The sequence below is a fragment of the Pundamilia nyererei genome, unplaced genomic scaffold (assembly GCF_000239375.1).
Source record: "Pundamilia nyererei isolate P.nyererei 1_Seehausen unplaced genomic scaffold, PunNye1.0 scaffold00047, whole genome shotgun sequence".
NCBI classification, from domain to species: Eukaryota; Metazoa; Chordata; class Actinopteri; order Cichliformes; family Cichlidae; genus Pundamilia; species Pundamilia nyererei.
In genome coordinates this window covers 3,319,369-3,343,572 of record NW_005187448.1, presented here as the reverse complement: position 1 = coordinate 3,343,572, position 24,204 = coordinate 3,319,369, and the positions used below count along the sequence as shown (strand labels likewise).

General features: G+C 40.0%; 2 protein-coding genes across 3 annotated transcripts in view; both read left to right on the top strand.

Annotated features, from left to right (window-relative positions):
* Positions 1-10,228, top strand: part of atf7a (activating transcription factor 7a) — an 18,493-nt gene extending 8,265 nt beyond the window's left edge. The window contains exons 3-12 of the mRNA XM_005732648.1: positions 1,706-1,802; positions 2,006-2,118; positions 2,534-2,698; positions 2,883-3,031; positions 4,891-4,984; positions 5,087-5,206; positions 6,182-6,325; positions 6,626-6,814; positions 7,279-7,384; positions 8,092-10,228. Coding sequence (XP_005732705.1) covers positions 1,706-1,802; positions 2,006-2,118; positions 2,534-2,698; positions 2,883-3,031; positions 4,891-4,984; positions 5,087-5,206; positions 6,182-6,325; positions 6,626-6,814; positions 7,279-7,384; positions 8,092-8,324 — 1,410 coding nt within the window. The 3' untranslated portion in view covers positions 8,325-10,228. The remainder of the gene's footprint in view (positions 1-1,705; positions 1,803-2,005; positions 2,119-2,533; positions 2,699-2,882; positions 3,032-4,890; positions 4,985-5,086; positions 5,207-6,181; positions 6,326-6,625; positions 6,815-7,278; positions 7,385-8,091) is intronic.
* Positions 10,229-15,149: 4,921 nt separating this feature from the next.
* Positions 15,150-24,204, top strand: part of dip2ba (disco-interacting protein 2 homolog Ba) — a 45,597-nt gene continuing 36,542 nt past the window's right edge. For both annotated transcript variants that reach the window (XM_005732647.1, XM_005732646.1), the window contains exon 1: positions 15,150-15,449. In XM_005732647.1, the coding sequence (XP_005732704.1) occupies positions 15,365-15,449 (85 nt within the window). In that variant the 5' untranslated portion in view covers positions 15,150-15,364. The remainder of the gene's footprint in view (positions 15,450-24,204) is intronic.

Sequence of the window (24,204 nt, the reverse complement as noted above, 5' to 3'; positions counted from 1 at the left end):
ACACACACACACACACACACACACACACACACACACACACACACAAAGTCAAAGGCATCAGTGAAATAAAAAAATAAAAAAAAAACAGGTGAAATTGAATAAAGTTGTCATGCTACACATGTAGCAACTTCTCGCTGGTTAAGATTACAGAATTTTTTGGGGAGTCATGTTTGTGATCACTTAACTGTAATATTACTTTCTTTTAGCTTGGTTTTCATCTCTGCCTACTCCTGAGAGAAAAATGTGGCTCTGTAGTTGATAATGAATCCACTTTGTTAACAAGCTAAATGAATTGTTTCTTCAGTTAGTGATGGAGCCACATCATCAGATTTTTGGTAACCAGGGTTGAGGTTTTTTTTTTTTCTTCTTAAACCAAAACAACAAAAGACAAAATCTGTTTAGTGCTCTGCAGGGTTCTTACCACAAGTGGTCCAGCTCACATGCCACAGCAGTTAAAACAGGAGTAATATACAAATATTGATATACACAGGCTTGGTGTTATCTTAACAAGCAAGTAATGCATGTAAATGAAAATGCAGTCTAAAATTGGCAACAATCAAATTTCCGTTATAATACTGACAAGGCATTCAATTTGATGGTTTCCACTTCTCTGCGGTAGTGGTCAGTATTAAAGGCATTGAGGTTCAGTACTCTATCCTGTACCTTCATTATATGTTTATACATTTTCTGGCCTTTAATTGCGATTTGCTGCTAATTATTGTATCCTTTATCTCCAAATACTGTTTTAATGCTGCCCTTTTACATGCAACAGTTCTCTACTGGGAAAGTCTGAATCATGCCCATAATAGAACAAGGATGATTGATTCCTGGCTTTGCTCAGGATTTTCCTTTTACCAAGTTAACAACAACAACAACAACAACAGCAGCTCCCCTATTATATGATGCCCAGTATTTATTGCGTGGGGAGGAGTAATCCTAGCTGCCATTTTCTCATACATGGAGATTAGTTGGAGATAGTTTTTCTCCACAAGACCTAGCTGCCTTGTTCAGAGGAATGAGACAGATGGGACACGTATTGGTGATGCTCCTGGTCGGGCTAAAAATAAGCCCCCCGACACTTGACTGTGTTTCCACTTCACTCTCACGACTGAACTCGCAACTGCAACACGGGACCCTAAAATAGGCCTCAGTGAATGGTGAATAGGCTGGTGCCAGAGCCAAGATTATTTCTCCTACGTCTCTCGAGTGAATCACCTCACCACTTCTCAAAAGAAGTTCCATGTCTCCGAGGACGGCTGTTAATGCCGTCTGTGCGGTTGATTTGAGCTAACGCCAGGCTGCTTGTAGCTTAAGCTGCAAGCAGCCAAAAGGAAGTAACAGAATTCAGACTTTCTTTTATCATTACAGACTCACAGTTCATACATGTGTTTTACACACTAATTCATTGGACAACACCAAGTTACGTGTGCAGCTATTTCTGCAGCTTTTGTGGTCAGTTCTGTCGATATTTTTTTTTCTCCCTCTTCCTTTATTTTTATTTATATATACTTCTCTATCAAGTTGTTGACATTTTCACCTTTTTGTCACATACTGCGTGCTCCACAGACTGCATGTGTTGGCCACAAAAGATTATCTATCGCTGATTTTAGCAATACAAAAAACAGGATGTCTCTTCAGAACGCAGTTGCCGTTTCTTGTTGGCTAATTCATATAATGTTCTCTTTCGTCTTGTTCGCTTTTCCAGAGGTTTACCAACGAGGACCACTTGGCAGTACATAAACACAAACATGAGATGACGCTGAAATTCGGACCAGCCAGGACTGATTCGGTCATTATTGCAGGTACTCTCGTCCGTGTGAGACAGACGTTCATCTTCACTGTGTTTTTAAATGTCCTCATGCAGCATTCAGATGGACAATATTTACCCTAACGTCAGCGTGCTCCAACACTAGATATCACATGGGGTTTTGCATTCAGTGTAAGTGTGAACTAACTGTGGTGTTGTTACTTTGAATAGTTATATCTGCTCATTACATTTTCCTAGACCAGACACCTACTCCCACTCGTTTCCTAAAGAACTGCGAGGAGGTTGGCCTGTTCAATGAGCTGGCCAGTTCCTTTGAACAAGATGATGATGAGAAGAGGGCCAAGAACTCTGTAAGCAACACTTGCGGTTGATGATTTTATCTTCTTTTATCTCTGCGCTTGTGCATGACCGTGTGCATTACAGTGTACAGTAACCGTAGAAATTTTCTACAGAGACTCGACATGACCAGAAAGAATTACATTTTACTTCCTTCTTTTTTATCTCAAGTATTAATTCAGTCAAAAAATTTACAAACTTGAACTTCGTGCCTTGCACACAGTCCGTGTGTCATTTACATTTCAGTTTTTGCAGCAATTTCTTTTTAAACTGTTTGGTGTTTTATTGCACTTTATATGCGTTTCAGAGCTGGGGTTGTGGCTGTTTAGTTTGTGATGAATGCACACTTCCCTTTTTTTTTCTTTTTTTAATATACTTTGATCTATATGTAGTGTAAGATTATTCTCTTTATCTGTAACTCATTTTCAGCTCCCTGCTTCCAACTCAGTGGCTTTGGACATGAGCCTGCAGACACCATCAGAGGTGAAGGTGAAACAGGAGGCACCTGTAGAAGTCGACTCTTCACCCCCAGACAGCCCTGACTCCACATCTGGGAAGTCGGACAGCAACAGGGAGCCTCTAGTTAAAGGAAAGGTACAAGAAAACTTGATAAGGGGGATTGCATAGGTGTGTAGAGAGGAGGGGAGTATCGCTAAGTGATGTTGCAAGTAATTCATGATACATTGTGGCTGCAGTGGTTGCAGAAATTTGTTTGGGGGTACAAATGATGTGTGACATAAAAGCCTAATTTATTTTATTTTTTGTTTTAATCTTGTAGGACACACCACCCAGGAATTCAGCCCCTACCCCGACTATTGTGCGTCCAGGTTCCCTCCCACTACATTTGGGCTTTGATGCTCTGCAGCCCACCATGCCATCACCCACTTCCGTCATCACACAGGCTCCACCCTCAAATCGTACTTTGGGGTAAGTTAAGTTCCAAATCCTTTGGTTGGTCTTTGCTAAACTCTTTAAGCTTAATCTTCAACTTAAAATAAATTCTAGCTTAAAAAACATGTTTTGCAAACAATGTGACAACATCTCATGTTCTTGCAAGTGAACCTTTAATATCAAAGATGCCATCATGTTCTTTCTTTTTTCTTTTCTTCTTTTTTTTGTGGTCCCGACGGGTCAGCCACAGTCAAAAACAACCAAAAGCTGTGCTCTGACAAAAAATTATGCCAGTTTTGATCTTGTGAAATAGGATGTGAAGTTTTGCGAAGTATTCATGATTAATAAGAAAGATACGCAGCTTTAAAGGGAACTATTGAATTTGTTTTTCCTGTTACAGACACTATAAAATAGGTGTTAGGATTACCAGCTGTTTCAGTTTTCCCCTGTTAACACAAAAGTCTTTATTTTCATATACAGATGTATGTAAAGTAACACAGCAGCAATTTAGATGTTATCTTGGGATAATGGAAAAGAGGATCATGGTTCACATAAAATCTGTAACATTTCACTGAAAACAAGTACACGCTAATAAGAGAAAGTTTATAGCATATCAGTTTATTTGCATTCTAAACTCATGCATTTTATAATTGGGTATAACTTATCAAAATGTTTCTCATTTATGGACATTAATGTGTTGCATAAAAGCCCAACGATGTGTAGTACGTCAATTACTGTACGGGAAGCTACAGCTTGCAATATCCTGCACAAAACTCAGCCCATGAACCTGTAACATGATTCTTCCTTATGTTTGCAGCAATATTATATGCATAGGATTTATAACCATTATAAATAATAAAAAATGATAAATTAATGTTTATATTTGCTGTTGAATCAGTCAAGTTAAGCACGGACGCTGCACAGTGTTTCAGACAAAAGTCAACAACTTCACACATTTGTGAAAATGGCTGCAGAGAGGGTAAAAATCCCTTGCTTGTCACACTCAAGCTTTCGAAGGAAGTCATAATATAAATCTTAAGTTTTTATCTTTGGACATGTAAAATGTGAAACAGCATTAAACTGGTTAAAAACTGGTATTAGAGGAAATGCATATATGTTAAATCATAATTTGGAGTGTTTGCATTCAGATATATTTATATTTGACAGAATTACATATTTAAGCTAAGATCAAACAATTTCACGTCATTAATATCAGAACTACTATAGTCTTTTTTCCCCCCATTTTGATGTTTTGTTTTTCATTCAGTTTAGTTTCAGTTGTTTCCACTCTGGGGTTTCTTGTCTCAGTTTTGTTTCTATTGTTTGAAAATGTTTAGTTTTAGTCTAGTTTGTATTATTTTCCATTTTTTAGTAGATGGATGAATAAATATAATAATAACACAAAACTATACAAAGTCTCAGTAAACATGACCATCATTGCCTTATCAGGGAGGTTGTAATAGTTTTGTTTTTTGGCCAAACTAGCAAACAGTAAAATTCTGTTTTAATTTGAGCTTAGTTTAAATATTCATATTTATTTTTCCAGTGTAGTTTTCATTTTTATTTTAACTATCTAAAATGTGTTTTCCACACTGGTTTTAGTTTTTAGTTCAGTTTTTAGCAAGTCACAATAACCTTGAACAACTCAAATAAAATTGTATTTTTTACTGGATTATAATATTGTGTTACACACATCAACCCAGGTTTGTCATTTGATTGTGGCTGACCCTGAGAGGAACAAAATACAGTTTAGTTCATGAATCTATGAAATATTTTCTCATCATTAAGCAATGGACTGCATGTTCTATTTCTTAAAAAGCATAATTTAAAATTCATTAACAAACACAAGAGTGAATCTCCTGTTCTTATTTGTCGTCTGCCGTCTGTCTCTCTAGTTCACCGACGAGCCATTACCCTATGATGATGCTTCCCTCTGGTCAGGCAGTGCCTGTGCTGCCTGGTCCTGTTCAGATGCCTTCTGTCATTAATGTAAGGCAGACTAACAGTCTAAGTATGTTGTAACTTTACTTTATAACTTAGAAGTTGGTTTAGTTTTAACCCATGCATTTGTGTCTCATATTTGATCACCAGCTGGCTCGACCCATGTGCATGGTACCCAACATTCCTGGGATCCCTGGTCCTCCTCTGGGAGGCAGCAGCAGCGGCTCCAACTCCCCCTCTGGCTACAGCATCCACTCAGAGGCCAAGATGGTCAGCACTAGATTAGCTCTCTATTTTTATCTATTTATCTGTTCTTTTTGTCTCCATCTTCACCCTCCAGCCTTCCGCTGCACAGGCTTAGGTCCTTCGTCATATGATCTTTTACTGTGGTTGCTTGTTTATGTAACCCTTTCACCTGACAACACAGTTTGAACTCATTTTATGATAGTGCAATGCACACACAGAGATTCATGCACAGTTTCCACCCAGATGAAACTGAGAGAGTGCAGTCATTGTTTATGGTATTTAAAACATGTAAAGTATCCCCTTTAGCACATTCCTCTGTTTACCCTAGCCCCTCACTCCTTCAGTCGTAAGAAGATGATCATTGTTGTAATTAAAGACAAACTTTAGTTTGGGTTTTTGTTTTTATTTGGGGTTGGGGGGGTTTCGGGCTGATCTGCAGAATCTTTTTGTTCATGGCACTTCTAATACGATATGATCATTATCGAGGTTGCTTTATATATATATATATATATATACACATGCATATATAACATTTGACTGCTTGTGTACCTTCAGGGCTGCAATCACTTTTTTTAATCATCACGGCTGAATTAGTCACAACTTAAATCAAACATGATCAAAATCCGAGAACTGCTGCGGGAGCATATAAAGCCTCCAGATCTGACTGAAGGAGGTCACATGAATCTGTTGCTGAAAACAGTTCAGAGAGAGCACATCTGTAAATGTTCTCCTCGGAGAGAATCAGGCTTCTCCATGTTTTAAACAACTTTAAAACATGCCAAAAATTGGTAACTAGGGTCTTGTCCAGGTTGTTATTGCAAAGTGTGAATCAGTTAATGTAGACGCAGCACAGTGAAGTTGTAGACATGCTGTTGGCACTGATTCAGACACGCTTTGATTATGACTTTCTACAAAGTTACAATGAAGTTTTTCATGATTTTTTTTTTTTTAATTCCTGTGGCTGTTATTGATGTTGCTTATTTGACTGTTGTTCTGTAGCGTCTGAAGGCTGCGCTGCAAAGCCCGTCAGGACAGAGTATGGGGATCATGGCCATGGGCAGCAGCCCCATGGTACCTCAGAAGGCAGAACAGAGTCAGCTGCTGGTCCAGCAGCCAGACGCACCATCACCTGCACAACCTCAGGTACTCAATGTTAAGTATAAATTCCTGACTGTAACATGTTTTTTTTCATCCATACAAAATATGCTTTAAACTTGGATTAAAGATGATCACATCTAAGTCATCTAAACTTTCTTTATTATATATCACATCACTTGTTTTAGTTAACAGAAAATTGGGGATATTCTTGTTGTGCCGAGATGACTCTGGTGTGTGCTGGCTAAAATGAAACTGTGACTCATACTTCCCTTTTCTCGTCTTTTTTCCACTCATCTCGTCTGTCTGTGTGTTTCCTTCTGACCTTTACCCTGCTTCTCCCTCCAGGTATCTCCAGCACAGCCTACAGGTGGGCGTCGACGGCGGACGACAGACGATGACCCCGACGAACGAAGGCAGCGTTTCCTCGAGAGGAACCGGGCGGCAGCATCCCGTTGCAGACAGAAACGCAAACTGTGGGTCAGCTCCCTAGAGAAGAAAGCCGAGGAGCTCAGCACTTTGAACGTCTCACTGTCGGTGAGTGGGCCTCCAGTGGGTGGATGCTGGTGATGGGGCTTCTAACTACTTGTAAAAGTTTGAGAGGTGGATTCCAGATAAGATAAATGAGTTTGCCTTAGTATTGAGTAAATTCTTTTTGCAAATGAACATAGCTGATAGATTTGAAACAATGGAAACCACTACATCTTGTTTCATATCTTTTTTTTGTCAAATGGAAATTTTAGGTAATATTTACACCTTACGCCTTGTGGGAAATGTACGCTGCTCTGCAGTGGAAGCAAAACCATTTCAACTTTTTTGTTTCTACCGGAAAATCCATTAGGGAAGAAAAATATGGGAAGTCTGTATTTTAAATTACATAACCAAGCATTACTTTTTTTCCTTATTGGTTTGGGAAGTGTAATGTAATTTCTGAAATTTAGTATTGTAGTACTAATCAGTCTGATTTTTTTTTTTTTTTTTCCTTCCCCCCATCCTCTCAGAATGAAGTGTCTCTGTTGCGTAATGAGGTGGCTCATTTAAAGCAGCTGCTGCTGGCCCACAAGGACTGTCCTGTAACCACCTTACAAAAGAAGACTGCCTACTTAGGTGAGCCCTGCACAGCTATGCCCTGTTCACACAGTGCTATTTAAAGTTAGAGGAAACTTGAGTCTGAATTGCATGTCTTAGATATGTAGAAATATAGTAGATGTATTGCGCAAAGCATAAAGAGCTAAAATGAAATTTGAACCTCAAAGTCGCTCTCACATTTTAATCGAAACACACGGCTTTGGTGTGTAGCTCTCTACTTGTGATTGCAAGAAGAAATGAGCAGGCCTAGGTTACAATATAGCCATGCTGCTGTGGCTTTAGTATCTTCATGTGAGCTGTAGTTTTCTTCAGTGCCCACAAAGTAATTGTAATTTTGTTGAAATAATTAGGGTTCAGTTTTTTATGGCAACGGCCACAGTGGATAATAATGTGTCCAAAAATTATTAATAGAGTTGGATAAAAAAAAAGCAACATTTGCAATTTAGATATTGCTAAGGGCTGATGGTAACATTAAAATAATAAAACAAGAACTATAATTAAGTAGCAAAATCTTTGTTCCAGTACTTCTTGTTTTATTTATAGTATTTTTTTGGGGCATTTCCTTGATTTTGGACGGGATAAAGTTACTGAATATAGCTTGATTTTCACTCGAATAAAAATTAACATAATGTCCAAAGATTTTCAGCAATGAAAACTGTGGAATGTGCTCAATATAAATGAGATAAATATCTTTGCCTGTGTTGCCTTTTTATTTTTTTGTATAGCTGCAGACGAGAGCATGAAAGACATGTCAGAGCCTACAGGTTCCCCTGCCCCGGTGATTCAGCACAGCTCTTTGGCGCCTAGCCCTTCTACGGGGCAAAACGGCCTGAGCTCAAGGGCAGCAGCTGAGGCTATGGCCATGTCAGTGCTGGCAGGAATGGGCCAGCAGCAGAGAGCTGAGAGCGGACCCTCTCACATTATCATGGCTGCACAGTCTCAATCTGCTGCCAGATGATGAGCGATGCCACCAAGGCCCACACTTGGCTCATCACCCAGGGTAGAAAAGACTCCCACCTCCCAGGTTCCCTCATTTTTAAATTCAGAATTTCACATCTTCTCCTCTGCCCCCCCTCCCCTCTGTGGTCTTTTTAACCCTCCTGGGGAGCCATCTTGCTGGGGCCTGGAGCTCATCAGCAGCCTTCTGGGAAAGGACTGAGACTTTTAAGAGAGCTTCCTGTTAACTTTGCCATAGACTACAGGGGCTGGACTCCAATACCCCCTCCCCCCTGTTTCCTCCTGTGCGTCCCTACTCAACTGTCCTCACCCTCAGTAATAAGGACTCTTCACTGGACTGTAGGACTGCGTCAAGTATACTGCCATAACGATCTTCCCACGTGGACACGTGCCGCACAGGTGTTTCGTAAACTTTTTTTTTTGTGTGTGTGAATTAAATCCGATATAAACAGCACACAGGGCTCTACACTTTTTCCAGCAGGGAACAGTGCCTTGTTCTCCTCGTCACTTTAGCCTTTCACGCACACCCACACATGCCATCACAGAATGCCTCCCTATACATCCTCAGCTCCAAAGATGCGATAGTTGTCTAGAATTCTCTGACTCACATCTCAATTATTCACTCAGACCTTTAGTAAATGGTTCTCAGCCACAACACGATCTCAACCTAGACCCAAAAACCTTACCTCATGTACACCCCTTTATGATAAAGTGTATTAACTGTGTGTGTGTGATTGTATATTTATGTACATCAGAACATAGCAGTTTGCCTACTCCTGATCTGATGCATTATTAGCTAGATTGTTAGCATGTGACTTTTCTAATAGGGTTTTTGATACAGTATGTGCAGCTATATTTCTTTTAACTAATTGGCACGTCCTCCCAGATTGACCCATGTAAACAAAATTATGTTAGATTGCGATTTAAAAATAAGTTTGTTGGAGCAGATTTTTTTTTTTTTCTGACCTGAAGGGAATTGAACTTTTTCCACCTTTTCATATTTCCTGAAACAGGCAGGTGGTTTATTGGTGTGTAAATGGATGCCTTTTTCCATTTTTACATGTAACTGTTCTGGTGACTGTGTTTTCTTCGTGTGTGGGCCCTGCTGGACTTACTGTAACTGTTATTTTCACACTTTTCAGGATGGTTGCACATCCTTTGCTGCTCGTTTGAAAATGCGATGAACCCCTTGTTCTGTATGCTCTCTACCAAACCGAAACTAAGCCATAATGGATCTCTCCAAAGACTATCTGGTACTTGTCCTGGGACTGAAGTGAATACCCTGACTGTTATTTTGTGATTCAGAGGTTGCAGTGGCACTATGACAGTATATCACTGCTTGTAACTTGCACTTACACAAAGTCTTTCACACAGTGTTTGATCATTTTGCCTTAAGATCACATTTGTGCCTCCGATACCCCCCCTCACATAAATATATACAGATTTGCTTGTATGGGGGCAAAAAACGGCTCTAGAGAATTATATTAGTCAGTGTATATAAATTGGGAAAAAATGAACATCAATAAATATAACATTTAATTAATAAACAAAGCTTTTTGAGGCCTTTAAGTAAATAAAAAGTGTCTTTTTAGAATATTGTTAAAATATTGAAGTACTTGTCTGTCATCTGGTGGAGAGACGGAGCAAAGACATCTCCAGTGGTCAGAGCTTTAAGGGCAGAAGACGAGCTGTCTTGTGACTGTTTCTGAAAGGCTCCAGTTCTTTTACAATATCCCCCAGATGTTTTATCCAGATATCGATATATTTTTACATGAATGCTCAAAGTGGTTTGCTTTTTCCCCCCCCCCCTGTCCCTCTTTTGCCCTCTTTCTTAATATTTTCGCGAGATATGATATTTCAAAAACAGGATATGACTTATTAACATAAGGACATTTATGCACTAAAGTAATGCAGGTTAACTATTGCTTTGTATTTCTGTTCAATTTACTTTTCTTTTTTTTTTTCAGAGATATCAGAATGTTTTTTTGTTTTTTCTTTAATGATGGTTTTCTGTTATCTGTACTGTATACACAAATGGGAATTTGCTGAGCAACTTTAATACCTTTTCCCTTTTGACTGAACCTCTCCTCCTACAGTCTCAACGGCGACCTCGGCAATTTGTGTAAGTTGCTGGCAGTCAAATAGACGATTGTTCATTTGAAATGAAAATTCAAACTGCATTTAGCTTTTATGTTTTCTTGTATTATTTTGTTGCGTGCTGTCTTTAGCACCACACTCTTCATCATAACGCTTCTGATTGCGCTGATGAATATAGAGTAATTTCTTTAACACAACGATTTGTGTTTTTGTTGGTTTGTTTTCTCAACAGAAAAATGGACTTGTGCTTTTTGTTGTTCTATTTTTTTCTTTTAAAAGAAATTTTACCCCCTCTTTTTCTTTTCTTCTTTTTTTTTAAATACCTTTTAACAATCGGTCGTGTCTTTTGAGCTTCGTTGTCTAACTTATTGTTTAAATTGGTCAAATAACAATAATCTTTACAGTCTTTGGCCTGTTAACGATGGGCCAGACTTGTTCTAAACATAGCAATTTAGTGGGAAATACAGTAATGTGAAAATTACACATAGTGTATTGATGGTTTTTCACACTCCCTTTGTTGGACTGATAATTTCTAAAATTGTCCTTGTATTGTACATATCTGTACTATATGAATATATTTACTTTTCCATGCATGTCCAAGAGGAATACCATGAACACTTACAGTGCTGCAGTTTTAATTAAAGAAACTACATCATAATAAACGTTTATACTGTTTTATCTGTGTTCAGTTATCATATCAAAAACATGTTTTCTATTGTAATGTAATTATTAATATGAATGATTAAAGTGGAGACTTAGTTTGATTAAAAAGAGATATGAAAGGAAATGATGTATACAAAGGCATTGAATAATACTCTTTCAAGTACTTCTGCAATATTGTCCAAAGATTTTGAGCCCCTCCTCACTTTTTAAATATTGTGCTTGGAAAATGGGAAATTGATGCATGGATTTATTGAAGCATGCAGACATATGTGGATCTTTAAGGCAAAAACAACAACAACAACAGTTTGTACAATTCTAATGAGCTTGAAAGTCAATATTTGGTATGACCACTTTTATTCTTCAGCACAGTGTGAACTCTGTGACATAAGATTCCCCGTTATTTCTTTAAATAATCTTCAGGATTAATTCTCCAGGCTTCTTGAAGGACATTCAAAGCTCTTCTTTGGCTGATAGCTGCCTTTAGATGATCCCACACTGCTTCAATAATGTTGAGGTCTGGACTCCGAGGAGGCCAATCCATGACTGACAGTGTCTCACATTTCCCTTTCTTAAGCATGTCTTCTTGACAGCCAGCCTTCCACTGAGACTATTTTGATGAGGCTTCAGCAAACAGTTTTTTAAGTACATGAATTTCAGACACTTTCATATGTATTAGATATTTTTTAGGCCGACCGTGTCTACCGATCTACTTTTGTCCTTTACTTGTCCATACCAAAATACACTAGTGTGCAAAAGTGTTTACCCCCTTCCCAATTTCCTACTTTGTATGTTTGTCACACTTAAATGTTTCAGATCATCAAACAGATTTAAATATTAGACAAAGATAACACAATTAAACACACAATGCAGTTTCTAAATGAAGGTGTTTATTATTAAGGGGAAAATAAAATCCAAACCCGCATGGCCCTGTGTGAAAAGGTGATCGCCCCCTGAACCTAATAACTGGTTGGGTCACCCTTAGCAGCAACCAGTGTACAATCAAGAATTTGCGATAACTGGCAATGAGTTGGTTCGCTCATCTTTGCACAATTGTTGTAATTTAGCCATGTTAGAGGAATTTCAAGCATGAACCAACTTTTTAAGGTCATGCCACAGCATCTCAATCGGATTCAGGTCAGGACTTTGACTAGGCCATGTCGTTTTGCTTAAGCCATTCAGAGGTGGATTTGCTGGTGTGTTGTGGATCGCTGTCCTGCTGTAGAACCCACGTGCGCTTCAGCTTGAAGTAATGAACAGGTGGCCTGACATTCTCCTTCAGGATGTTTTGGTAGACAGCAGATTTCATAGTTCCATTTACCACAGCAAGTCTTCCAGGTCCGGAGGCAGCAAAACAGCCCCAGACCATCACACTACCTCCACCCTCTTTTACTGCTGGTATGATGTTCCTTTTCTGAAACACTGTGTTAGTTTAATACGAGACCACAAAGTATTTTCCCAAAAGTCTTGGGAATCATCAAGGTGTTTTTTGGCAAATGTGAGACAAGCCTTTACGCTCTCTTTAGTCAGTAGTGGTTTCCTCCTTGAACTCTCTCATGGATGCCATTTTTGCTCAGTCTCTTTCTTATTATTGAATCATGAACTCTGACCTTAACTGACACGTGAAGAATCCGGTTCTTTAATGCCGTTCTGGTTTCTTTTGTGACCTGCTGTTGCTGTGCTCGTGGAGTAATTTTGGTTGGTGCAAAAATATGTTTTATTCGTCAGCTAGATGTAAAAGGCTGATGGAGTATTGTCCGCCTGCCAGGCTAGCAGGTGGACAGGCGGCATGGACGTCCAAGTTTGTGAATGTGATAACTCAAGAACGAGGGGATGTAAGATTTTGAAATTCATACTATGGTTTAATCTGCTAAAAATCTTGGTCACCTCGATTTCAAGGTCAAGTTTTTCTCAAAATATAGTGAATGTGATAACTCAAGAAGGAACAAACAAACAAAAATAATAAAACATTTTCTTCTGAAATGCTCAGGTACAAGGACTGGACTAAAAAAACAGTAAATGTTTAAACCATCCTGTACATTTACAGTCCATATACTTAGACATTTAACTCAAAATCCAAATGGTTAAAGAATTATAACTACCTGTGACATTACGGGTGTGTGAAGGGGTTCTTGTTGGCCTAGAAAATGCTCGCTGTGGCCCTGCTTTTAAGCTGTGTTTTGCTGTCCAGTAATCCAGTATTTTTGGAAATGCAGAGTGACAGCAGTCTGCAATTAAGTTGTTATGTTCAGTTTGCTTTGAAGCTTGTTTTCCTCGCAAGACAATGTCCATGTTTCCTAGAAGAAGAAAAAAAACATTAACAGAACTTTTTGGAGAAGTCCTAAACTGCTGCGGGAGTGGCTGAAGGGAATATTTATTTTTAGCGTGGTTACAGTGAAGATGCCACACTGATGATCGTAAGTGCTCAAGGTCACTTTATGAGCTTATGCAGAGGCAGTTTTCAGCACTGCAACTGTGTGTTACATGAACTTTGCAAAGACTGACTTAAAGTCAAATTCTTCTCAACTCATGTCAGAGCCAGAGAAATGTGCTGTGGCTTTTTCAAATATCTGACTCTCTGCATTATATAGGCCTGTGTGGCACTTCCTGTTTGCTCTTTACAAGAACAGAAAAAACCCTCCAGTAATTTCTTAACAGGAAATTATTGGGCAATGTTATAAATTATTAATATTATACCTTTGCATATGTGTCACACGTACATGTTTCACCCATCTTTGTCCCTAAGCATAATAACTGGTTATTAATAATTAATAATTGGCCACCTTTGGCAGCAAGAACTGCAATCAAGCATTTTTCATAACTAGCACTGAGTCTTTCACTCTGCTATTGAGGAATTGTTTTAATTCAACCACACCGGATGGTTTTTGAGCATTAACAGCCGGTTTAAGGTCATGCCAAAACAACACATTGTGATCTAAGCATGGACTTTCACTAGACCACAACAAAACTTTCATTTCGTTATTGTTGGGTTTTTTTTAGCCATTCAGAAATGTGGTTTTGTGGTAGTGAGCAGAATTCATGTGTCCTTCACTTAGGGCAAGTCGTTTTGAAGCAACTAAGCATCACATTCTGACCTTAACTGAGGCAAATGAGCCCTGCAGTTCTTTAGATGCTGTTCTGTGTTCTTTTGTGATCTCCTAGATGAATCTTGAGCCTTGGAGTATTTTTGGTAGGCCGGCCACTCCCGGGAAGGTTCACCCCTGTTCCATGTTTTCTCCATAAGTGGCTAATGGCTCTCACCGTGGATCCTTAGAAAAGCCTTTTAATTCATGTCTGTGAAGGTTCTCAGTCATCCAGGTCATCGTAGTCAAAGGAGCTTGCAAAGAAAAGCGTCTGGACTTCTTTAAGTTGCTTGAAGACGTTTCACCTCTCATCCGAGAAGCTTCTTCAGTTCTAAGGTCAAATTTAATTCATGATTTAACAAAGGGGGTAGTTACCTTTTTACGCAGGTTTGATTGCTAAACATAATCAATACTTAAAAAATGCATTTTGCATTTACTCAGGTTATGTTTGCCTAATATCAAAGTTTGCTTGATGATCCAAAGCATTTAAGTGTGACAAATATACACTATTTCTGGTCTCCAGCAAAGTCTCTCTCCCTGATCTCTCTGGAAATTGACTATTGTTGCACCTCTGTAGTGTAAATCGGCCATTAGGTTATCTTCTGAGTCCCAGAAAGCTGCTAACAGCAGGAATCAGATGCTGCACCAGTTTCAGTTTTTGTGGTTTAGTTTTTTTTAGTAAGTCGAGTACGTTTTAATTGATTTATACATGCACAGTTAAGTAAACGATCACACAAAACATGTGCATTTCGTGCGTGAAACCTGTATTTCCCCCCCCAAAAGCCTTCAGTCATCTTTATAAAGAAGATTTCATCTTTTCTTTTAACCGTCTTGAACTCAATGAAGGGCGGGGACTGTGTCCGTGTCTCCCTGTGTGTGTCTGTTCGCCACTGAAACGCCAGGGGGAGCAGTGGTGTCGGTGAGACCCTCACCTCCTTCACCTCCACCTCCTCCTCCCTTCTCGGATGCGGCGAATCAACACACGCAGGCGAGGTAAATGCAGTCACGTGACCGCCCGTTGCCGTTGGTGAGTTTCCCCCATTATGGCGGAAGGGCCAGCCGTGCGGATGGACTGTCTCTCCCACTCCGGTGCTTGTTTTGTGTCTTGAGGGAGGGGTTTTGTTTTTATTTTTTTTAACGTTTCCCCGCAACAGCCCGGTTTCTTTTCAACTAGACGCCACTCGAGTTTATCGGCGAAGCCATGGCGGACCGCGGCGTGGATTTGTCCGCCCTGCCTAAAGAGGTTAGAGACCAGTTGGCTGAGTTGGATCTGGAGCTGTCTGAAGGTAAAGGAGGGGCGGGGGGCTGATGGGGGGGATGCTGTAGCAGATTGTCAGGCTAGCTGTGTATGTCTCAGCTGTCTGGGCTGACCGGCATAGGTTATACCAGAGGTTCATCCTCATCGTCTACTTTTCCTTTATGAAAAATTTGAATGAGAGCATGCTTCAGGCTCTCAGGCTCTGCCACCTAGCTTATTTTGTGCTAGTACAGGATGTGGGCATATGAGCTAGCAGTGCATGGCAAGCAGCATTGTACATGAGGAAGAGAAAGGCTTCCATCCATTTCCCCTTGTTTCTGTTTATTTTGTTATATTCCTCTTTTTCTCGAAGCTCATTTAAAACTGAAGGTTGATTAACAAGATCAGAAGTCCTCTCGTTTGCTGTGTGAATGTGTGTCTTTAAACACCACTACATGTGTGTGTGTGTGGCTTGGTTGAAAGGCGTTCAGGGCTGTACCCCTTTTCTTGTTATCCAGTTGTACTTCTTCATATTGTATTGATTTTATTCAGCTGTAACCACATGGCTCCCAGTTAGACGTAATTGAAACCTCAACTTTCATCTGGGAAAAAAATCCGGCTGATTGCTATAAAAGTGTGAGTCACTGTGAGTGGTGTTGAAATCAGATGAGCAGGCCTATAGTCATCATCCGCTCGTGGTGTCATATGAAGATACAGTGTGTCATGTATGACTGCCCGTAGTTACCACACGTAGTTTGTGACCTCAGTGATATTCACCGGAGTGATAACGTAGACTGTTTGCCGAGCCTTGCACACCTGTGCAGCCCTGTTATTACTGGAATCATGGGTTTACCTGCCTATGCTCCTCCTCATATACTACACTGCCCTGTGCCTGTGGTCACAGTGATGTGAGGCTTGTTGTCACGTGTGCATGCACCCCAATATTGGGACCATTCATTTATCCAAAGCAGGGCTGATATCAACCCCTCCCCCAGAGCAGCTGCTTGCCCCACTACCCCACCAATGACACACTGTCACACATCCGTGACAGTACCCCCTCCTTTTCCCCTGCTTTGTGGCCCCCATACATGCAGCTAAATCTAATCCTCCTGTGCAGTGACCCCTCTAGTTATCCACAGCGTCCATAGCATTTTGCTATTGTTTTTTCTAAATATAGCATCATATATAGCTACCCTCCTATAATTGGTTATGCATGCGTTTTGATGTAAATACATGATGATTTCATATCTGGGAGTAATAAAGGCTTAAAAAGGGGGGTTATGACACTGTGTAAAAAGATACTGACTGCAATAAAAATACCAAAGTGTTCGATCAGAGTATAATAATGATATTAGTCCATTACTCAAAGGTGTTTTCAGCTGTAGATTTAAAAAGGATTTGGTGTGCTGACCTGACCTGCTGCTGAATCTCAGCAGTTGTTCTGTTTTGGTTACTGTAGCCCATTAGTGGTATATACAGTACATCCACTCCATGGAGGCAGGAGACGTTCACTGGGTGAGAGGCTGGGTACAACCTGTATGTGGAAATTTCTCATTAGTCTCGCAGTGATATGTCACATTTTTAAACAACACGCCATTAAAGGAAGTGAAGTTGTCTTTAATAGCGCGTTCAAAATTAGATGGAGGGCTGTGAGTACTACTTTCACGTTAACAGATTAAAACATCCATATATAGTAAAACGCAGTTATGTGGACTAAACATGCTGGGCCTCTGTAGGTTAGCACGAGCTCTCGTTGCACCACAGCGATGAAACGGGACTAGAGGGACTCTTGTTGGAAGGGAGTCATTTTGGGCCAACACCTTTAGATGCCCCAGGGGGAGACTGAGGTCTATAAGATCGCTATGTTATATTAGATCACAGGTTATTTAAGAAAGGTTTGCCAATTATTCCTTCATCTTTATGCTCATTTTCTATAAATGGACACATGGTACAAAAATTAACACAAGCAGTTGGAGTCAGGTTTGGCGAATTACAGGCTGATTTTCATCTGCCCTCTCTGGTTCCTTGGTAGCATTTATATAAACAATAAAAGTACAGATAAGAACCAGATACATCAGACAGATAAAACAAAGACATAACATATAATATTAAACAAGCGTTAAAATCTCAGGGTGTATTGTGGGTTAAATTTGTTTGTTGTTTTGCATCATAGCAATATGATATATGATAAATATGGCAAATTACACTGATATTTATGACTTACTAAGAGTAAAAATGCAAATATGTTTTGCCTGTGTTTGCCGTGCATGTTTTAGAGTTATCTCTGATTATTTACCGGAATCGGAACTTGCTTGTGGTTAATCTTTGTGGTTAACAGCATGTCACCATTATTTTTGGTCTGTTACGCACTTGCACAGTAGTGCACTTCTTGCAAACAGGAACTGCTTTTAAAACTGCATTTCTGTTGTTGTTGACGAGCGCCCGTCAGAAACACGAGGTTCAAAAACCGGTTGGTACAAGAAGCGGGCAAATTCCCAGTATTCTGGTGTTGACACTTAGACTTCAACACATGCTCGTGTGACATCATGGCTTATGAATGCAATGCTTTTTAAATTCTAGCTGCGAGACACTGAGTGTAGTGGAAAGAGTGGGTTGGGGGCGGTGGTATAAAGTCCGTTTCACGTCCATGTATGTATACGTTTGTTAGTCCCTTTGTGACTGGATGCGTGCCTCATGGGCCGTCTTTCTTGAGTCCATAACAAGCCCTCATCTGAAGCAAGTGCAAATGCCTGTTCCTGTGTTGCTCGGATAAGAACACTGGCCTGCCAAATGGCCTCTTAAAAAACAACTCATTTCTGCGAGCCCCCTGTGACTGTGGTGGACACAATGAGGACCATTCAGCTGGTCTGAGCCGCTGTGGCCAGGAGCTTCTGCTGCCATTTAGGCCATTCAGCTGAACCCGATCTTTGTGTGTACGTTGGAATGAGCCGCCTCCATATGAAGAGAAGGGAACGGCCGCTGACTGGTCATACACACAAGAAGATGACACCCAGTGTGTATTTCCACTGGGAGTGCACGCCCTCCCATCTCTCTACTGGGCCAGAGGTAAAAGTTCATGTCTTGTTCATCCCTGTGTCCAGCCTACCTGCTTTATATCACCTTCCGTCTGTCAAGTTTGCTTGAGAGAAATCGCTGACCCAAGCAAAATTCTGCACAGATGAGTTCTGGTTTGTCGGCTAATGCTGATGCTCCGTGCCGAGGTGCTGTTTTGACATTGCAATACAACTGGAAATGATTGGCAGTTCCTCCCAATCTGCTTCTGAGCGCTTTCTAGTGCATGGAGTGCACTTGTTGATATGTGTGTGGGGTCGCTGTCTGTTTGCATCTCTGATCAGTATGCAGAGAGTCTTCTTTTCTGGGCCAATCCTTCAGATGTAGCAGAAGTAGGCTGTGTTCATTTGTGTATGAAGGAGAGAAGGCCCTCAGCAGAGCATGTCAGCACTAATATGGACTAAGCCTTTCTTAGCTACCTGCTTTCCTGACCTTAGTCATCAGTGACAGCATGTAGGGCGAAGTCTGATGAATCGTCAAGGAGGATTCTCCTCCCACCCTTTAAAGTCTTTCATTTTTACCCGCGGTCCAGCGCTCTTTGAATGACTGTAACTCCATTACCACTTTTGCTAGAGACAAAATTCAGACAGTTCCGGTAAGAGGAGAAGGCGAGCTTTACGGGGATATTTGGTGTATCATCGTAGCACAAAGCATTCACAACGTAACGCTGTTTGAACACAGACAGAAAAATCAGCTCCGCCTAGATTTTACAGTGTGGGCTTCATGTTACCTGAACTACTCGACCATTTTTGGGCTAGATGCAAAAAATCTCTAAATTCCTGAAAGATGAGAATTATTTTGTAATTTTATAGTCAAAATGAAAAAATATTTCCAGCTGTTCTGTACGATACTTAGGTCATAAAGGTTTTCACAATGTCTCTGAGCTGTTTTTATTATTTCTCAGTGTGTTAAACAGCAAACAGTTGTTTTTGTTACAGTCAAAACAGTGCTAAATTTAAGGCAGATTGGAGACATGTGATGGACACTTCCTCAAACGGAAGAACATGTGTTGCAGTGCGTGCGTTTTTAAGGTGCCTTTTGCTCTGGTGTAAAATGAGGAATAAGAGGCTCCTTACACTGACTGGAAAGATGAAATCTTTACCCAGATTTCATTTCTCAACTTCTTACTCTAACAGGCCTCTTACTACATGCTTCTTACAGATGTTCCAATGATCTGTTGCGAATAGCAGGTGGAAATGTGGTAAAATTGATATCGTAAAGCATTCGCAGCATGATGTCATCAGTATTGTACTTTCAGCCCCAATACTTTGATTTTGTTTGTCTTTATTGTGTATTTGATTATCTAGATTAAACCGAGGGAGAGAGGAGGTAATGACATGCGACAAATCTCCCCATCAACTCAGCTAATGGAGTCTTTTTTTTAAACTTCATTTATGGAAGTGTATGACATGTATTTAAAAGCTGTGTTTATCCCATCGAGTGAAATGGTTTAGTCTTGTTTTATTTGCGTACATGTGTAAAAATCAGAACGGCGTTTGCTCTCACTCTATTTTACAAACGTTTGTCAGAACAGAATTGGAGGGTAGAAGGTTTTCTTTTCTTTCCTCTAACCCCCTTTTTTGTGGAATAATCTACAGAAAGAGCTGAAATTGTTAGAAGTGTGGGGGAGTTTGTCCATTTTAAAGGATCGAGAAAATGGCTCTCTTCAGTGTGAGTGTGATTTGTTTTGATGCTCTTGTTCTTGATATGTTGTTGCATATGATCCGAGTCCATGTTACTGTTTGTGTTCTGTACTGAATATCACTTGTACTCATTTCTTATATTTACATTTGATGGATCTCTCTTGAAAAAGAGATTTGTTTTCAATCTTGATGAGATTTCCCATCTGCTTTAATAAAGGGCATATTATATAGAACAGAATGGTAACATTTCTTGTATCGCTGACAGATTTTGTTTAACAGAGCCTGGACAAATTTAGCTTGTTTTGTTGTGGAAACCTCCTCTTGGACTTGCACTGCTTTCCATTAATCTGATCACATCTAAATTCACCAGTTTCCAGATGTGAAACAACACCCCTTTCAGATTTTCACACAAATTGCAAAAGCAATCTTGGCAGGTCTCTTTTAGCACCTTTCAGTCTGATTTCTGTCCATTTGCATGAGTGAGCAGGCATGCGCAGCATTACAGCTGCTCATGACATAAACAGTACATTAAAACGATGTCTGTTCACAAAGTACAATAAGCCTGAGATATTTGTCCGTCCCAATCCAGAGGAGAAAGCTGTCTCTGTGCACAGTGAATAGGGTGTAGCTTTCTCTCAGCTTCAGGATGGTGCACACACATTCAGAAGTACAACCGACAATGCTCGTTGCCACAAAGCATGACAACTCTTTTGCACATATGTAAAATATCACTGCTTTCTCTGTCACTGCTGTGTGTGCACGTTTAAACATGTCTGAATAAAGCTCTAAAAGTGTGACCGAGAAAGCGACTGTTGTCTGACAGATTTCTATCTCTTTTAAGAGATTAATGAAGCCACTAAAGTGTCTAAAAAGGACACATTGCACTCCGGTGTAATTATATTAAAGACGGATTATAAACGACAAAGATGGTTTATTTTCCAGCGCTGTTTGCGAGACTGCTTAAGTCATTCGTCTTGTATTTCTTACGGCATTTGAATTGGATTTGAGCAGTCTTGTGATTTTTCTTACCATGCTATAATTTTTGTGTTTACATATTGTAGTGGATATTGCACAAGTTTGTGCTTGTGTTTGATCTCTGTAGAGGACCCAGAAGGTCAGAATCCCAAAAGCTTTCATCTCCCCCCTTGTAGATTCAGAGCCGGGGCATTTCATCTGGTAAGGGTCTTGTTGTGTTTGTGTGTAAACAGTATATTTGCACATGTGAGTTTGACGTAATACAGCTTCTGTGAATAGTTAATGATGGCTGGAGTCCCTTTCCCTCCTCTGGGCCTATAGTTGGCTGAATTATTCAAACGGTCTCATTAAGTACCAGGACACTGAGTGGTGTGGGTGTGTGCGGTAAGTCAGCTTGACTTTTTTATGTTCCCCAGGTACATGTTGAGGCATGCCAAAAAAACACAAGATCGTATTAAAATTTATGCCAGGGGCTATGTTGACATCCCACTCATCAGCTCGTAAGACCTGCAGATCTTTGGTGTGAGAAAGTCACTTTATATTGTCAAAGATGCTGAACTTGTTGAGCGAGTTCACTCGTGATGTGAGGTTGGATTGAGAAATCAACGACTGAATTATGCATGTGAGTTTGAGACTGAAATAACAAGATGATACTTGAAACATTCAATTTGATGTTCCTTGGAAATGATTAACAGTTAGGAACCCAACTATAGCTCAGAAACAATGAATAACACATTTACTTCATTTTTAATATTGTATTCATTGCCTTATTAATATGTTATAATATATTAATAATATATAACAATAAAAGTACAGTGCTAATATTTGGCTGAAATATCACTAACGTGGTCCTGTTAAATGACAGTATTGTGAAAAAGTCTTGAGTATCTGCTCATTTCTTTATATTTCGTTAATAACATGGGAAACAGACAAAAACAGAGTTTGTAATTTTTAACAAGCTTGAAAGTCAGTATTTATTTTTCTGAGCCTGAGCTTTCTCTCCTTTGAGTAGTTCTCCGGGATTCTTGAAGGACATTTAAAGCCCTTCTTTGGATACTGGCTTCCTTTAGATGATCCCATGTTTTTAGATGTTTTTACGGCATTGACGGTGTGTTTAGGGTCATTGTGATTCTGAAAAATGAAGCCGTTGCCAATCGGGGCTTTCCAGATGGCACTGATCAAAATCTGATGGTACTTCATCTGATGGTAGATTCAACAAGACCACTGTTTGAAATGCAGCTCTAAACCACGACACAGCCTCCACTGTAGATGCCTGTAGACACTCAATGATGCACTGCTCCTTTGGCTAATAGCTCTTTAGAAATCAAGCTGTGTTGTCAGCCTGTGCTATCTTTGGTAGCTTTGGTAGATTTAACAAAAGAAACGGGAACAAATGATGCGTTACAACAGTCTGTTATTCTCATATTTTACATAGATTCTTTGCTAAGTTGTCTGTGTAGACATAAAATGATTTAGTATCTGCCTTAAAGAGCTTATATCTGGGCTGGACTTTGGCAGAAGTACTTTGATCAGCGAAAGGCATCAATAAATATATAGTGATAGCAGCAGAGAAAAAGGCTATTACCAAAATATGGATGGAAAATGTAGTATCTACCATAAATAACTGGATTGATGTGACAGTGGAACTGTCTGTGTTAACCTAAAGATGGACATCTTTAAACAGCACCTGCAACTATTTCATCTCGTCGAGGTGTGTCATCTATTATTATTGTGTATTCTTGTGACAATATAAGAATTTAAGACCGAACTAGTTGAAATTTATTTCTCCCTGGGTGTATACAGGTGTGAGAGGACTCTGTTATCTTTTATTTCTATAATTTGTTGGAAAACTTGAAGTATAATGGTTGATCTTACCTTGTTTAAGGTATATGGATAAGGGTTAACACTACATAATATCCACCCATTTATGTGATAAGTAGCTTGTTTATGTATGTCAAGTTAAACCAACAGTATTTAGATAACGTGTTTACAGACTAGGCTTGCCTGTTGATTTGTGAGTCACTGCTATTAGGCGTGTCCTCTACTTCAGGGCATAACAATCCACTGCAAAGTGAGTGAACCTGTTCAAGCTTTGGCTTTTATAGACGTGATGCCAACTCTGAGTCATCATAAGGAAAGAATGAATGTTGATTTTATCATATCAGGCCATTTATCACAGCTTGCCGATGCACCCACCTTCATTTACCACTCAACCAACTTTATCTAACTGAAAGTGATGGTCAGGGACTTTTTCCCCTACTGTGCTTTTTGTGCCCCGCAGAGCCAGTGCTGTGACACACCTGGTATTGCTCAGTGATACACTCTCTGATCTGTGTCTGATAGGCTCATGGAAATTAAAGTTGTTTCTTTTCTATGGTGGTGTCAGTTTGAGAGTTAATGCAGAGCCCCTCTAATCTATCGCTAGTATATACCCACTGCCCAGTGAGCCACGTGACCGTGCCAATGCTCTTGTGAATATAAATAGACCTGGCTGGCAAGACAAATTCTCTTTCATGCCTGAGGAGGAGAAAACAAGCATCTCTTTGACACAAAAGCTCCCCCATTATTGCAGTGGAGGCCACCCTCTCGAAATCCTTCGGAGTCAGTCCTAATTTTATGTGTGTGTGTGTGTGTGTGTGTGAGTGTGTGTGTGTGTGAGTGTCTTTGGCGCTGAGGCTGAGTTTCCTGGCTAGTAGACATCAGCCAGTGGCAAACTCATCCACGAGCAACCAACTGGCTGGTTGGCTGCTACATGTGGGTCACTGTTACGCCCGTGGGTTGTGTGTGAAATACCGGAGCCTCTTCGGGGCTGTCCTCTTTAGGCCAATCACCTACTTTCTGACTCCCTTGGAAAGTTGTTAAAAGCGTGATAATTGTTAACCCCAGTGATTTTAGTTGTCTTGTTGTCCGTTACCTGCTAATGTTTAACAGTAAAGCTGAGCAAGTGCAAGTTTATTGGTGTGTGTTCGTACATATATATATATATATAAGAGAGGGAAGGTAGTCAGAACTGAGGGGATTGAACTACCAGAAGGCAACATTGCAGACATAGAGGACAGTTACAAGTACTTGGGGATCCCGCAGGCGAATGGGAACCATGAAGAGGCCGCTAGA